General features: G+C 37.9%; 1 protein-coding gene across 2 annotated transcripts; it reads left to right on the plus strand.

Annotated features, from left to right (window-relative positions):
• Nucleotides 1-498: 498 nt before the first annotated feature.
• Nucleotides 499-13,968, plus strand: LOC107087044 (protein Wnt-5a-like). 2 transcript variants are annotated; one of them, XM_015378384.1, is made up of 6 exons: nucleotides 499-879; nucleotides 1,169-1,412; nucleotides 3,700-3,848; nucleotides 5,226-5,473; nucleotides 11,084-11,376; nucleotides 13,348-13,968. In XM_015378384.1, the coding sequence occupies exons 3-6, from the start codon at nucleotides 3,712-3,714 to the stop codon at nucleotides 13,804-13,806; spliced, it is 1,137 nt and encodes a 378-aa protein (XP_015233870.1). In that variant the 5' UTR covers nucleotides 499-879; nucleotides 1,169-1,412; nucleotides 3,700-3,711; the 3' UTR covers nucleotides 13,807-13,968. The 2 variants fall into 2 exon arrangements, with proteins under 2 accessions (XP_015233870.1, XP_015233869.1); XM_015378383.1 differs by having other exon boundaries at nucleotides 499-1,412.
• Nucleotides 13,969-13,982: the final 14 nt, after the last annotated feature.

Genomic DNA, 13,982 nt, shown 5'->3' on the forward strand with positions numbered 1-13,982 from the left:
CGGCTGCTTGTTTTCAGATAGAGTGCCATCAAAAAATAATTACCGAAAATGCTCGCAGGCCTTCGGGTGATGAGATCGGCTTGTGTAAGCAGCGCGCGGTGTGGACCTGCCTGCACTGATTGTGCTGCAGCGGTAACCTGATCTGCAGCCGGTGAAAATCTCTGACTCTGCCCTGGTATGGATGGGCTAATAGCCGCGGGTGCTTTATAAGTTTATTTTAGGTAATAGAGACGCTTGTTTTGTTACAGGCTGTTCCGCCCTCATTTCTGTTCCTCTCTCTGCCACCCCCTCCCTGCGCCACTTTACCTTTGCTGAATCCTTGCTTCTTAAAAAAAAAAAAGTTAGTTGGAGGAAAACAAGTGGTATTAATTTGGAGCGCATGCGCATTGAAGAAAATCTCTTTTTATTTTTTGTTCAAATGCGCATCAGCGCAACATTGAGAGAGGAGGCAACTGTAGCAGGTGAGAGAGGCAAGAAAAAAGGGGAGAGGAAAGGAGAGGGAGGGCTATTTTTCTGCACTTGAACGCAACCAAAGGCGCACATAGAGCGTGGGAGCATAAAGCAGTCGGAGCCAGCAAGAGACGCCGCTGTTGACGCGCTCTGTCCTCCTGACACACTGCGTGCTCGTCAAGCCGCAAGCTTTGGAAATTAGGGGAAGATCATATTTTTCTTATTTGGAGCACGCTATCAGGATCCCAATTTTATTTTTTAACTCGTCAATTTGTGCAGCGGTGGACTGTTTATGTGTTTTATTTTGTTTTTTTTTCTCTCATGTGAAAACCTTTAACTTTGGCTGAGGGAATTATCAGAGCACTGAAGAATGGAAGGTAAATTGACAAGCCATGTGTGGCAAGGATCACCGTGTGGATCTTTCTGCAGGTAAAGGGCGCTATGACTTGAGCGGCTGGATCTCATGTGCAAACCAGAATTCTCTTTGTTTTGTAGTTGAACATTAATCAGAGTCTCCCCACTTCACTTCATAAGTGAGTCGACAAAGTAGGGTTACATCCTATGACCAAACCAGTGGCACTTTGGTTTCCATTTAGTGAATCCTTCCTAAAAATTTACGCACTGAAGAAGAAAAAAAAACTATATCCACCTTATTATTTTTCAATCAAAGTTTTTATTCTGTACCTATATTCCACTATTTTTTTTTTTTTTTTACCAGACCTTTAAGCTGCTTTAAGCGCACGGAGCGCTTTTAATAGATTCACCTTTGGGGCTCTCTTGAACACTAAGAATAAAAACCAGAGGAACTCTCAGTCGTATCAAGCACTTTTCACGAAATCCGGATTTAAAAAACACGAGGATTGACTTCAGGAACCTAAAATCCAGCCGGCCACATCTGGGATTATTTCATCGATTCCTTCTGCAAAGAGTGGATTGCATCTTCTATCATCCTGTGTTCCCTGGTGAGTATAAATGTCCTGCGCCTGATCTAAGGGAGACCGGTGTGTAGATCTATGTTTCGCCCTGTATTTAATATTTGTTCTTGAATGGTGTAAGTCCATTATAGATATAAAATGAAAACATGCTTCCATTCTTAAACCCTTAATTGTAGAAATAATCAATATTCCAAATAAAAAAAAACAACATAAAACTAAGGACATTTCATCCATAAAAGTTAGTGAGACCTGAGTGAGACTACTTTTGAAGTTTACTGAGCTTGTAATATTATTACTTTGTTCTTCTTCTCAGTCTAATCCTTGCACCTGGCTCCCTCTCCTGGTTTTTGGGAAATATCAAATGGGAGAAAAAAGTTCATTCATTTTCTGAACTGAACTGTGCGCTTTCGGTTTTGTTGTGTGCAAACGAACAATATTCGTTCTTTTGTAAAACTGCGATTATAAAAAAAAAAAAAAAAAAAAAGTAATTATAGCCTATTTTAAGGGCTACCTTTCACAGCCAATTAAAGTCCCAGAATAAGCTTCGGGTTTTTCTAAGAGTTTACAATCGAATGATTTAATAGAGGAACAAATGTAACCTCCCTGATAGTAAAATATTTTAGATAAATTTTTCCATGAAACCCTGGATTTAAAACGGGCCCTTGATGTGTTTTTTTTTTTTCTTTTCAGTTCTGGTTGTGAGGTGTTATTTAATTTTTTCATTAGGACTGATAGTGCAGCTTTCTATAATTTCTCAGCATTACAGTATTGTATTGTATTTGACCTCGTTTGATAGTTCTGTAGGCCGACATAATTTGCACCGACAAAAAGTCGCACAGTAGTCATCAGTCATCTTGCAAGGCTCTATAAGGTTCTCCTCGGGTCAGATCGTTTCTAGGGGTCACTGGGCGCACGAATTTACATCAGTTTATAGTGGTGGTGAAAAAAATAGTAAAAAAATGTTTTGTAGTAGTAAAACAAAGCAACATTTCTAAATGATTAAAATCAAATAGGAAATGTTTGTCAATCCAATATTAAATTTAAAGTAAAATAACTAAGATTATTATGATTATTTTCTAGAGGGTCCATAGGTGCTCTCGTTTGGCACACAAAAAAACTACAATCTAGTAGTAGCTACTTTAATAAAAAAAAAAAAAAAAAAAAATCAACAACAGCAGGAGACTTAAGATTTTAGAGACAGCACAAAAAAAGAAGAAAAAATAGGCAGCTTGTTAATTCTAATTATTACCGAGGCTTCTCGCAAACTCAAAGCACATGCTCATGCATGCGCACCGTGCGTGGATAATTTTGTACCCGAATCGGGTGAACTTGGCCTTTTAGTTGTCGGTATACTGTCTTCACAGCACAAACCTGAAAAATTAAGGAGAATGACTCTTTGAGTCCCAAAATGTACACCAAGCTGCAGCTGGAGGGCTGGCAACGCGGCTGGGTTTGCAAAAATAAAGGGCAATATTTAGACATATGTTCTGCTTGCGCAAAGTTTCTCCGGACTTTCGCACTTGTTAAATAATTGCTGTCAGCTTTTTTCTTACATTTGCGTAATCTTGGCAAACCAACATACAAAACGTGGCTAGTGTTTGTCTGAAACTCAATTAACCATAGTGGAAATATGGTTTAACGCAATGAAAACCTATTTTCTTTTGATTAATGACATGTCAAGCGTTCACCTAATATATATTTTTTTTTTAATATAGGCCTATATGTATTTTTAAACGTATTTTTTTTTTTACAGTAGATCTCTTAAAAGTTGTATTAACTGCACGGAATTGCAATTAAAAAATAAGGTGTAACAATAATAATATGCTATCATACATTCCTAAATATCAGAGTAATAAAAAAACACCAAAGAGACCTACACTGTCAATAAGATCATAAAACAGGTAAAACATTTCAAATATATTGAAATGTATAAAATGTGTTTGTTTTTTGTTTTTTTGTGATTTGTTTTGCATGTCATATCTAAACACCTCATACCTTGAACTGCAGCTTCATAAAAATCAAACTTTAGGCCTTCCGGCGGCTGCTCCCAGGAATGTGTCTGGAGTTTCATTGTTTCTTCCCTGGCTGCATGTCTGTCAGTCTTCTGTGATTCACACTCAGACTAAATGACTTTTCTGGCTCTGCTGTTCAAGCGCAGGTGGCCTCAGGGCTCTTGTCACTCTTACATCTTTGTTGCACATGAGGAAATATAACTAGTATCTTTGAATAACATGAATGTGTTTATACTGAATAATGAAAAATAAGTAGATCAAGAATATAGACTGAAATGCTTTTGTTCTCTGTTTCGTTGCAGATCTCTGGCAGTATGAACATTGGGCTAAAGTGTGTCTGTCGGCCAGTTTGCTGGCCCTTTGGCAGCTTGCTGGACTCCAGGAACTGTGTCTTTGCCCTCACGCTCGTCATGCTCCTCATGCAGGTGGTCGTAGAGGCCAACTCATGGTGGTATGTATACATTTTTGTCTGTAAAGACCTTGTCTTGATTTGTTAACTGTGTAGTTTAAATGTTTTGCCAAATAAAAATTTAAAATATTTCTGAAACATGAAATTTTGGCTTTAGAATTTAGCCTTCAAATTCATAAGGTTAAGAATACAGATACCCACAGTAGTTCCTACTGAGATGGAACTCTACATACATAATATTTTCATAAACTTGGCCACTATGTATCGATGATAGCAGGAGCACTTTTCACAAATTTTTTAGCTAAAGCGTTTTATGAGCATTTCAGTTTATAAACTGTGCAACATACAACCAATTGAATGATATAATCTATTACACTACTTTGTTTAACAATACATAAAAACATTTTTTTTAAAGACAAAAGCCTATTAAGAATTTTATTGGAGCAGCTACATTAAAGTTCAACTACAGAGTATAATTACAAATCCTGCTGTAGCCTCTTAGAATACCACTGATCTCTTAGAGATGGGAGTTGAATGCCAAAAAAGTCTGTGTGTCTTTCTGTTTCCTTTTAAAGAGAACTCACAGGTGTGAATGATTTAAGGGTGGATGTTGACAGGGCATCAATCTGTGTGTGTTTGAGTGCTGAGACGTTACCCCCCCTGCACCCCCGTTTGTGTGCCTCTTGGTGTGTATGCATTGGTGTATTCATTCCCTTGTTCCCTCACTGGTGAGTTTCCTCAGTGGATCAGGTTACACTGGGGGCTAATTGTGTCTCTCTGGGGTCTCAGAGATGGGCTGCTCTAATTGTTCTGTGGCCTGGAACCAGATGCTCACTCTGGTGTTTCCCTTTTTTGCTGATTTATAAACATTTGCTTCTTGCTATCCTTATAGGTAGTGTCATTATCTGTTTCTTTTTCTTAATACTGTCTTTGATTTACACATAAAACAATCAGGATCTTCCATATTTGGTACCTGAAAGCTGTGAAAATCCAGAGAGATGTACTTTTGGATTTTGGATACCCCAATAGTCAATGGGGAAAAATGGCTTGTATTGGCAACATTTAAAACATTGGGTGAGGAAAAACCTGATCAAAGCATGTACAGCAAAAATTTGTTTCTCTGGCATTCTGGAGATGTATTATTTTCCTCTGATCAACCTCCTAATGTTTGTAGAGAACAGAACTTGAACTTCTCCCAGCTCCCAGGGACACTGTGTTCAACCCAAGACAAGCCCACATGCAGAGATTTTACTTATGACTCTGACTGAATACCCCTCTTTGCAATGATTTACATACCTTTCTCAAACTCAATCAAGGGAAATCAACTGATGATCATGGCCTTGGCCTGAAAAACCTCCATACATCTGTTTCAGTGGCACTGAGTGAAACACTGCATTGTGTGTCCCCCCCAACCCCCAGGTCTTTGGCCATGAACCCTTTACTGATCCCAGAGGCCTATATCATCGGGGCCCAGCCTCTCTGCAGCCAGCTGGTAGGCCTGTCTCAGGGCCAAAAGAAACTGTGCCAGCTCTACCAGGACCACATGCAGTTTATTGGTGAAGGTGCCAAAATGGGGATTCGTGAATGCCAGTACCAGTTCAGGCACCGGCGCTGGAATTGCAGCACTGTGGACAACTCCTCTGTTTTTGGACGTGTCATGCAAATAGGTAAGAAATTGTATACATGTGTAAAACAAAAAGGAAAAAAAAAAACACCACTGCAAAGCAATTAGGGCATACCTGAAGACTTTGTCAATATCTTTGCAGGATATTACCAACACCATCTTTTAGGCTATAATGTTAAATATTGTCTCACCAGAGCACCTTCTACATGTTAGCTGTGTTTTTGAAAATCAGTATTCTAGATTTTTAACTAAGGCTGCCTTTCATCAATATTTTTTTCCCACTCCATGGTAAAGATTACATCTTCAGAAGGCAAATCTATTTTCCCCTTCAAAAGGTTTTGAGCTAAGTTAAGTTCTTAAATTTGGACTCCAGAACTCTATCTCCAAACTGCCTATGTTCCTTGATCCATCAAACTTTTCTTTGATAATGTTCTCCAAATAACACCTAAGGCAGAACAGCTGTAGTTATATTGAAGTAGGGCTGCAACTAACGATTATTTTGCAAATCGATTAATCCGTAGATTATTTTTTCGATAATCGGATAGCCAAAAATTCCTTAAAGAAGACTTTTTGCCAAATTACACTAAGTGAAACTTAAACTTTTCCACTTGAGGAGTTCTGGATAGAGCCTATTGACATACGAAAAAAGATTTTCAACTTAAATGCAAAATGTTTACCGTTTTTATTTTTAAAATTTTGGTATAATTGTTGCTCAAAGTGGGTCACTCTTTCAGTTAAAGACATGTAACGATTAATTTATTACATTATTCGTTGATGATTATTTCAATAATTGATTAATGTGATTAATTGTTTCAACCCTATATTGAACTTCTATCAAGGGTATTTTCACACCAGCCACTTTTGGTTTGATGGACCAGAGTTGATTTTCGCTACTTGGTCCAGACCTTCTGTACAGGTGTGAATATACTGAAGTGAGCCCTGGTCCAGACTAGATAGCTGGACGAAGACCCACTTTTGTGGTCTCAGTCTCCTTCCAAATCAACTCTTCTTCACTTCTGGTTTAGAAACAAACCAACCCCAGTCCAACCCTGCGATAGAAAACATATACATTTGAGTCTGACATCATTGTGAACAACAGCATGACTCTGGCATCATACTTTTCCAGACTTAGAGGGGCAATGTTGAATGTGTCTCTCTTGACTCTGACAATAATTTTGCAGCTGTAGTAACTGTACAAATATGCAGAGCAGAAAAACAGAATGGAGGGCTTTCATAATAGTTTTCTTCCATAGCCGGATCTGTTCTCTGTCTTTCCCTGGCTGTTTCTGTCAGCTGGGAACAAAAATCATCACACATGGGTTTCTAACAAGTTATACTTCATTTCATAAAGTACATTGCAAAGTTGGCTGCATTTTGTGAATTCACAAGTATACTATGCTTTGCTTTCATGATATCTCTCTACTCTAGATTTCACTTAGAGACATTATAGTGAAGAGAGCCCATCACAATTGTAAGCCGCACCTTTAAGATTTTCAATCATTGAACAAAAGGAGAACCATGAGTCTTTTTCTGCTGAAGCATGAACCATGTTGTGTTGGTTCATCGCTTATGGTTTGAACGTGATATGCGGCCCAGTGTTAAAATATGGAAGGCATTCTATGCATTACCCAGAGTTAACGAGCATAAGCTTACAATTTATCTCTTTTATTCAAAATTTGAGCTCCACTTTTTTTCTCTTTTTTTTTTTTTTTAGGGGGGGTTAAAAATGAAAGCAAATGTAAGTCTGTGGGTAAAATTGTGAAATGCATGGGGTTGATGATTCTCAGCAGCTGAGTGAAGGGAATAGTTGGTGGGTGAGGTTGCTGGATAAATCATATGTGGCTTTGGCCCACAAATGAAGCCCCTGACATGGAGCAGAAGGGAGACAGAGAATCTGCTTTCCCACTGATGAATGAGAGATAGTCTAACACACACTTCTGCCTGTATTTAAATACAAGAGGGTAGTAAGGATACACTTAAATCAACTTGTCAGAGATTACAGGGTCTGTTTGTTCTTAGAGATATATGAGGAGCAGGCTTAACTTGCTTTTAGCAACACTATATTTTGCTAAATGCAAAAGCTGTTTGGTTTACTTTCTCATCAGAACTCTATGCACTCTTAGTATAATTAACATGTAAAATAATAATGTGATTAGTGCAGAGTTACAGCAGTCTTGGTCGCTTAAGTCACAAAATGTAATTGAATCTTAGAATTGGTGTTAGTTTTTATTACAGATATTGCTTGTGGTGTAAGAATGTCTTTAATGTTTCTTTAGTGTGTGTCATCTTCAGCTGTACAAACATGATTTGTGCAAACTGGATAAAGGGAAAAAAACATTTTTTCCCACCTAACCACTCAATTTATTCTCATCCGTTAGTTTTGTGCATCTCCAAGATGATACGGTATAAAACTCTAAGTCTGTTTGCAAGCTGCAGTGACTTGCTATGGTGACCCCTAGATAAGGTAGCAGCAAAAAGGACTGATGTGGAAGTAACCTGTGGCTTTTAGGGGCTTGTAAACAATAACTTAAATTCCAAAGCGGCTTAAAATAAAAAAAAATAAAAAAAATAAGAATTATTTTATTTTATTTTAAAAGAAATGTAATAAAAAAGTACTGAATTTTTGGAAGCTTAGTGCTTTTAGCTGGCTGGAGCATACTTCTATATACTTTTTGTATAGTGTGTCATCTCTTCTGCCATCCCATTAGCATCAGAAGTACTGACTTAACACAGCTCAACAAAATAATAAAGAAGGCTGCTTCTATTCTGGAAACTCATCTTACAAAGGAGTTTTTTTTTGTTTGTTTTTTTTTTAAAGGGAAATTAGACATCTCTGAGCATCCGCTTCATCAGACTGTCATACAACTGAGATTCTGCAGTCAGAGGCTTCTTCGTGACTTCTAAATTTGACCCCTCAGCATACTGGGCCTTTTTTACCAGCATGCAGCACATACTAGGACTTATGCCTGCACCCCAGTCCTCTGTCCCAATCTCTCCATAGTTTACAGCTTATAGTCTATTTTGTGTTTTTAAAAAATGCTTGGGGAGAATCTCGGTTGTGATGTTTACCTGGGTTCAAAAGGTCTCAATTAACCTGGAGCACAGTTGAATGTTCACAGCAGTCCTTCACTACACAGGTAACTGGATGTAGGACTCAGAAAGTTAGCATTAATGTTTCCAATTTGAAAGTGATGCTGCAAAATGTCCAATATTTTCAAATACAGCTAAAATCAGGGCAATGCTTGCCATTGAATCTGGAAATGAAGGTTTTTTTTTAAGTGGTTGCAATAAATAGAATGAGAAATGAAAATCTTAAAAAAGAAAAAAATTGACCTGATTTTGCACCAACACTAGTGCACATACATCCACACAAGTTAACTGTCTTTTACCTTACATCACAGAAAATAACAAGGACAACAGAAATATAAACGAAATGCCACAATTGGGTCTGTAATACTGAACTAGGACCCATTCTATAAAGTGATTTTGGGAATAAAGCCCTATTTGCACAAGATAAGCATTATCCAGTTCAATGCATGTGATACACCATTCACATCTGACATTGCTTCTTCTCTCCAGTCTTTTCCTTTTTAAGAGTGAAGATGGGATCATCTCTAATTTCTTTGCTGCTTTTGCATTTATCATCTTTCATGTTGCTTTTTTTCAATATAAAAATTATGAAAATAATCCTTACAGTAGGTAATTTATACATCTTAAACCACTGTAAATTGCTATACATTTTTTCAGTAAAAATAACCCTTTTATTCTGCACCACTCTAGATATTCTGTGGATGCATTATTTTAGAAAATTGCCTTGATCACAAAGTTTTACCTATGAACTTTAACACTGTTACAGAATGATTCATTGTCTTAGCCTTTCTAGATATTTTGTTGACTGTAAGGTTTATGGTTGAACAGCTGTGTTACTATTTTTTACCAAAGCTAGAAATGCACCTATTTGAATACAGCCTACTACTTAACAGTTAGTCCTCAATGACAACCTCATAAGCTGCCAGTTGTTCCTGTTCCCCTTTGTGCTAGATAAAGATGTCTTTTGCTTAAATAGCTGTCTATGAAAGCCTTAAACAAAACAGCAGAGTGAAACTGCATTCAGATTCCTTTTTTGTCTAAGGAGTTTTTCAGCAGTGTCTTCTTTTTATATGATCATCAATTTTTACATATCCCTTGTTCTATTTTGCTCCATATTTTCTTTTTCTTGACCCATCTCTCTTTCCCCATCTGCTGTTGCCATTACAGTTTAATCCCTATAGATTTGGCCTCATAGACTATATGGGGTATTATTTTTTTGCTGTTTAGCAGTCCTGATCTTCACAACCTACCCACCAGCTATACAGACTGTTTTCAAATGATTCTCCTTGAGCTTATCAGTTCTCTGTAGTTGTCTGTGGCTTTGTTAGAATGATAACTTGTATAGCTTTAGTCTTTTCCTCTCTGTTGTCTTTTTTACAGAATAAATGCCCAGGATAGAAAAACGTTAATGACCTGTGACTCCACCATCACTCAGTCATGACAGTTTAATGGAAAGATTCTATGGCAATTTTAAATGGACTAAAATGCCCATAGTTTAAGAGGCCTTTTGGTCACTTGAGGGCGCTGTGTTCTCTCTGGCTGCGGCCCAATAACAGCAAACCAGATTACACTCTTCAGCATGCTGTCAGTGACGAGCCTGCAGTACTTGGCTGAAGTGCTCTGTACTCCTTAGCCTATGATGACTGCTGTCATATGACATCACATATCCTAACACCCCACACATTTAAGTCAGAGTGACACAGAGAAATATTCAATTTTGAAAAAAACTAACAGTTAGTTTTCGGAAACACTATAAACATGTTGCATTTTCTTCCAGGATTGCCCTGTATTGTCCTCCCCATTCAGTTTGAATTTACAATCTCAAAAGTTTCACAGAAGTTTTTTTTTTTCAAAATGATGTGCTGAACTTTTTTTCTTCCATCCATATGTTGTTTGTAAGAAGCACTTCCGTCTTCTTCATGGTTTATTGCAAATTACAAAGCTGGCTTTTTCTGGCTTTCTTTCACCGATCCTTTTTTCTTGTACATTTTCCGTAGAGGCCAAAATAATTAGCTCTTCTTTAGAATAATGGTTCCCTTTACTGGCTAATGAATTTAATTGGACATCCACAATTGCAGTTATGCTTTACTGTTTAGGTTGCTGGATGATGGACCGAACAGCACTTCGTGCACTGTACAAGACTTCTAACCATAATTTGCAATCAAACCTGCTTTAAATTGCTTAAGCTTAATCACTGACCGGGGTGTTTTAGTCAATATATCCACAGAAACAGAAGTCAGTTGGTTGGGCTTTAGCGTCAGAGAAAAAAAGGGACGGAATACAATGCATTAATGCACACAAATGTTTTTTTTTGGATAGTATTTTGTAAAGCAATGAGAAACATGCATCACTTTCCTCCCATTCAACTATTTTGTGCTAATTTATAAATCTTTTAATTATTCTACCTTGAAGCTTTTGGTCAGATCGTGACAGAATGTGAAAATGTTAAAGAGGTATGAATACATTTCCAAGGTAATGCTCATGAAATTACCTATTGTAGATATTTGTATCTTTAAATCTCACTATGTCAAATGTGATATGATGTCATTTTGTGTATACACAGGCAGTCGTGAAACAGCGTTCACCTATGCGATCAGTGCAGCAGGGGTGGTGAACACAGTGAGCCGTGCCTGCAGAGAGGGTGAGCTCAACAGCTGTGGGTGCAGTCGGGCTGCTCGTCCCAAAGATCTACAGAGAGACTGGCTGTGGGGTGGCTGCGGAGACAACCTCAACTATGGCTATAGGTTCTCTAAGGAGTTTGTGGACGCACGCGAGAGGGAGAAGAGCTATCCAAAAGGCTCGTACGAGAGCGCAAGGCTGCAGATGAACCTCCACAATAATGAGGCAGGAAGGAGGGTAAGACATTTACACTGGTCTTTTGCGTCATCTGATAGGAAACAAGTGTGAAGGTGCAGAAAGAGAAAAACTGACTTTTATAAGTGAGATAAACCAGGTCCGTAACATAGATTCTGTATGATCATCTGTTTAACAGCTCTGTCTGTTCACTCCCTCCTCAGCTTTGATGTGTATAGGGAGAGAGAGTCGTTGGAGACGGCTCGGGGTTTTTTCCTTCCAAACATCTTGAATCGACCTCAAAGAAAACATAATGCTAGATCTTTCTTCTCAGACTGTTTCCTTTCAAGTCAAACAAATGGGTGAAAGTTTTATGTTGTGCACCTTTGGAGAGTTAGCCAGGACAGCACTGTCCTCAATAGTAAAGTGATTCCTTATGAGCATGCAGTTAAAAAGCAACTCATTGGAGATATGGAGTGCCTTGCAAAGGTATTCATACTTAGTGTTTTCTCATGTTGTCCATGGTTTCCGACTGAAAATAGGCTAAGCCTGGTAATTGGTGTCTCTGTTTTTGTTAAACAAAGCCTAAAATAAAAAAAAAAAATAAACAGGGAAATTATAAAATGAGTTTTGAATTTTGTGTTATTGTAAGATACTATTGTCAATACTTAAGCACCAGCTGCAGAGCAGAGATGCACTGATCCAATATCGATATTCACTAATTGGCTAGATCAGATGTAGGATGAATGACTCTGAGCAGTCGCAGCAAGTAATGCTGTTTTAAAGCTGCGGTAATTTGTTAACAGTTTTAAAAAAACTTGTAGGATGAGCCTGATTACTTATTTGCATGGAAAGGTTTATGGTTAATTCTTGCAGCAGTATCGGATCAGTGCGATATGCTCAGCCCACATATGAGATTGGACTGGAAAAAAACTTAATTGGGTCATCTCTGCTATAGGGTCCTAAAAAAGCCATTGTAAAACATTGTAAAAACTGTGGTCACAATAACATTTTATGATGTAACCTTTAGAAAAAGAATAAAAGTGAAGTATTTCTCTAATACCCCTCCATCTCAAAAAGGAAGAACATGGTTGCGTGCATTTATATTTAGAATTTCTGAGAATGCTTCATGGAACCACATTGTGTTGCTGAAAGGGGAGCCTTTTCCCCAGCTTAAATTTTTTTTTTTTTTTTTTTTTTGTCCTCTAAAAGGTTTTAATTTTAATTTCATCTGATTGTGGCTTCTTCCCTTTAGCTTTAAGCTGCTTCCCCATCTTGATTGATGAAAACATTCCCCACACCATTAAACTGCAATCACCATATATTTCAGTGAAGATGGTTTGTTCTAGGTGATATTAAAATTTAGATTTCTTTCACATAATTTGCATTTCGGCCAATCTGAGCATTGTTACTACTTCCACATATCACTTGTGTCGCTTTTAGCAAACTGCCTCTCTGCTGCTTCTAAGATTGAGCCCTATTTTTCCAGCCTGTCAGTTTCTTTTGACATCCATGGCATAGTAGATTGGCACTTGTGCAGGGGCTAAGATCTACCTGTGTTTTAGTTGGTGGATTAAGATGTTCGTACCTTGGAATATACTTTAAAACCCAAACTTATCAATAACTATTCATACCAGCTAACTGTTAAAAATGAATCCTTGTTTCGTTAAGGGGTTTTATAATGCTCTTTGTCAGACTTTGGGTCAGGGTAAAGAACGCTGATGATTATGTTTAACATATATATATATATATATATATATATATATATATATATATATATATATATATATATATGAAATAAAAACACAAGAGGAAACTATTTTATGTTGGTCTACTGCATAAAATCCCAATAAAGCTAGATTCAAGTTTGTGGTTGTGACACGGTAGAATGTGAGTGTTTTAAGGCTTATGCATTTTTTGCAAATTAATCTTTTTTAGCTAGGTTAGCAGGAGTGTTTTTTCAAAAGAATGAGCACTTTTGAAATCCATTCCTAGAAACTGCTTTTAAAGATCTTCTTCCTGTATTTTTTTAAGGCTGTGTCAAACCTCGCTGATGTGTCGTGCAAGTGCCATGGCGTGTCGGGTTCCTGCAGCTTAAAGACCTGCTGGCTACAGCTGGCTGACTTCCGAAAGGTGGGTGATGCTCTGAAGGAGAAGTATGACAGCGCTGCAGCCATGAAGCTCAACTCACGTGGCAAACTGGTACCGTTGCACAGCAATTTCAACCCACCCACGGGCAATGATTTGGTGCACATCGACCAGAGTCCAGACTACTGCTTAAAGAACCAAAGCACTGGCTCCTTGGGCACAGTGGGACGCCTTTGCAACAAGACATCAGAAGGCATGGATGGGTGCGAGTTAATGTGTTGTGGCCGAGGTTATGATCAGTACAAAGCCCAAATAGTGGAGCGCTGCAACTGCAAGTTCCACTGGTGTTGCTACGTGAAGTGCAAGCGCTGCACAAGAATTGTAGACCAATTTGTCTGCAAGTGAGCAGAGACACTTTGCCCTGTGGAGGATGGGTGTACATCTGTGTGATTTAATGAGCGTTTTAACATGGAGAAGATGGAAGAAAGAAACTATATAAATTATATTTATAGAGCTAAACAATTATGTCATTTGCAAAAAGACCCTCTTAAAAAAAAACTAAAAAAAAAAATTTTTTTTTT

This window comes from Cyprinodon variegatus, unplaced genomic scaffold (genome assembly GCF_000732505.1).
Source record: "Cyprinodon variegatus isolate N-32 unplaced genomic scaffold, C_variegatus-1.0 Scaffold171, whole genome shotgun sequence".
NCBI classification, from domain to species: Eukaryota; Metazoa; Chordata; class Actinopteri; order Cyprinodontiformes; family Cyprinodontidae; genus Cyprinodon; species Cyprinodon variegatus.

Coding starts and splice junctions, on each gene's coding strand:
- LOC107087044 (XM_015378383.1), top strand. CDS start 3,712: ATGAACATTGGGCTAAAGTGTGTCTGTCGGCCAGTTTGCTGGCCCTTT. Junction 5,474..11,083: donor TGGACGTGTCATGCAAATAG/GTAAGAAATTGT, acceptor GTGTATACACAG/GCAGTCGTGAAACAGCGTTC. Junction 11,377..13,347: donor ATAATGAGGCAGGAAGGAGG/GTAAGACATTTA, acceptor TATTTTTTTAAG/GCTGTGTCAAACCTCGCTGA.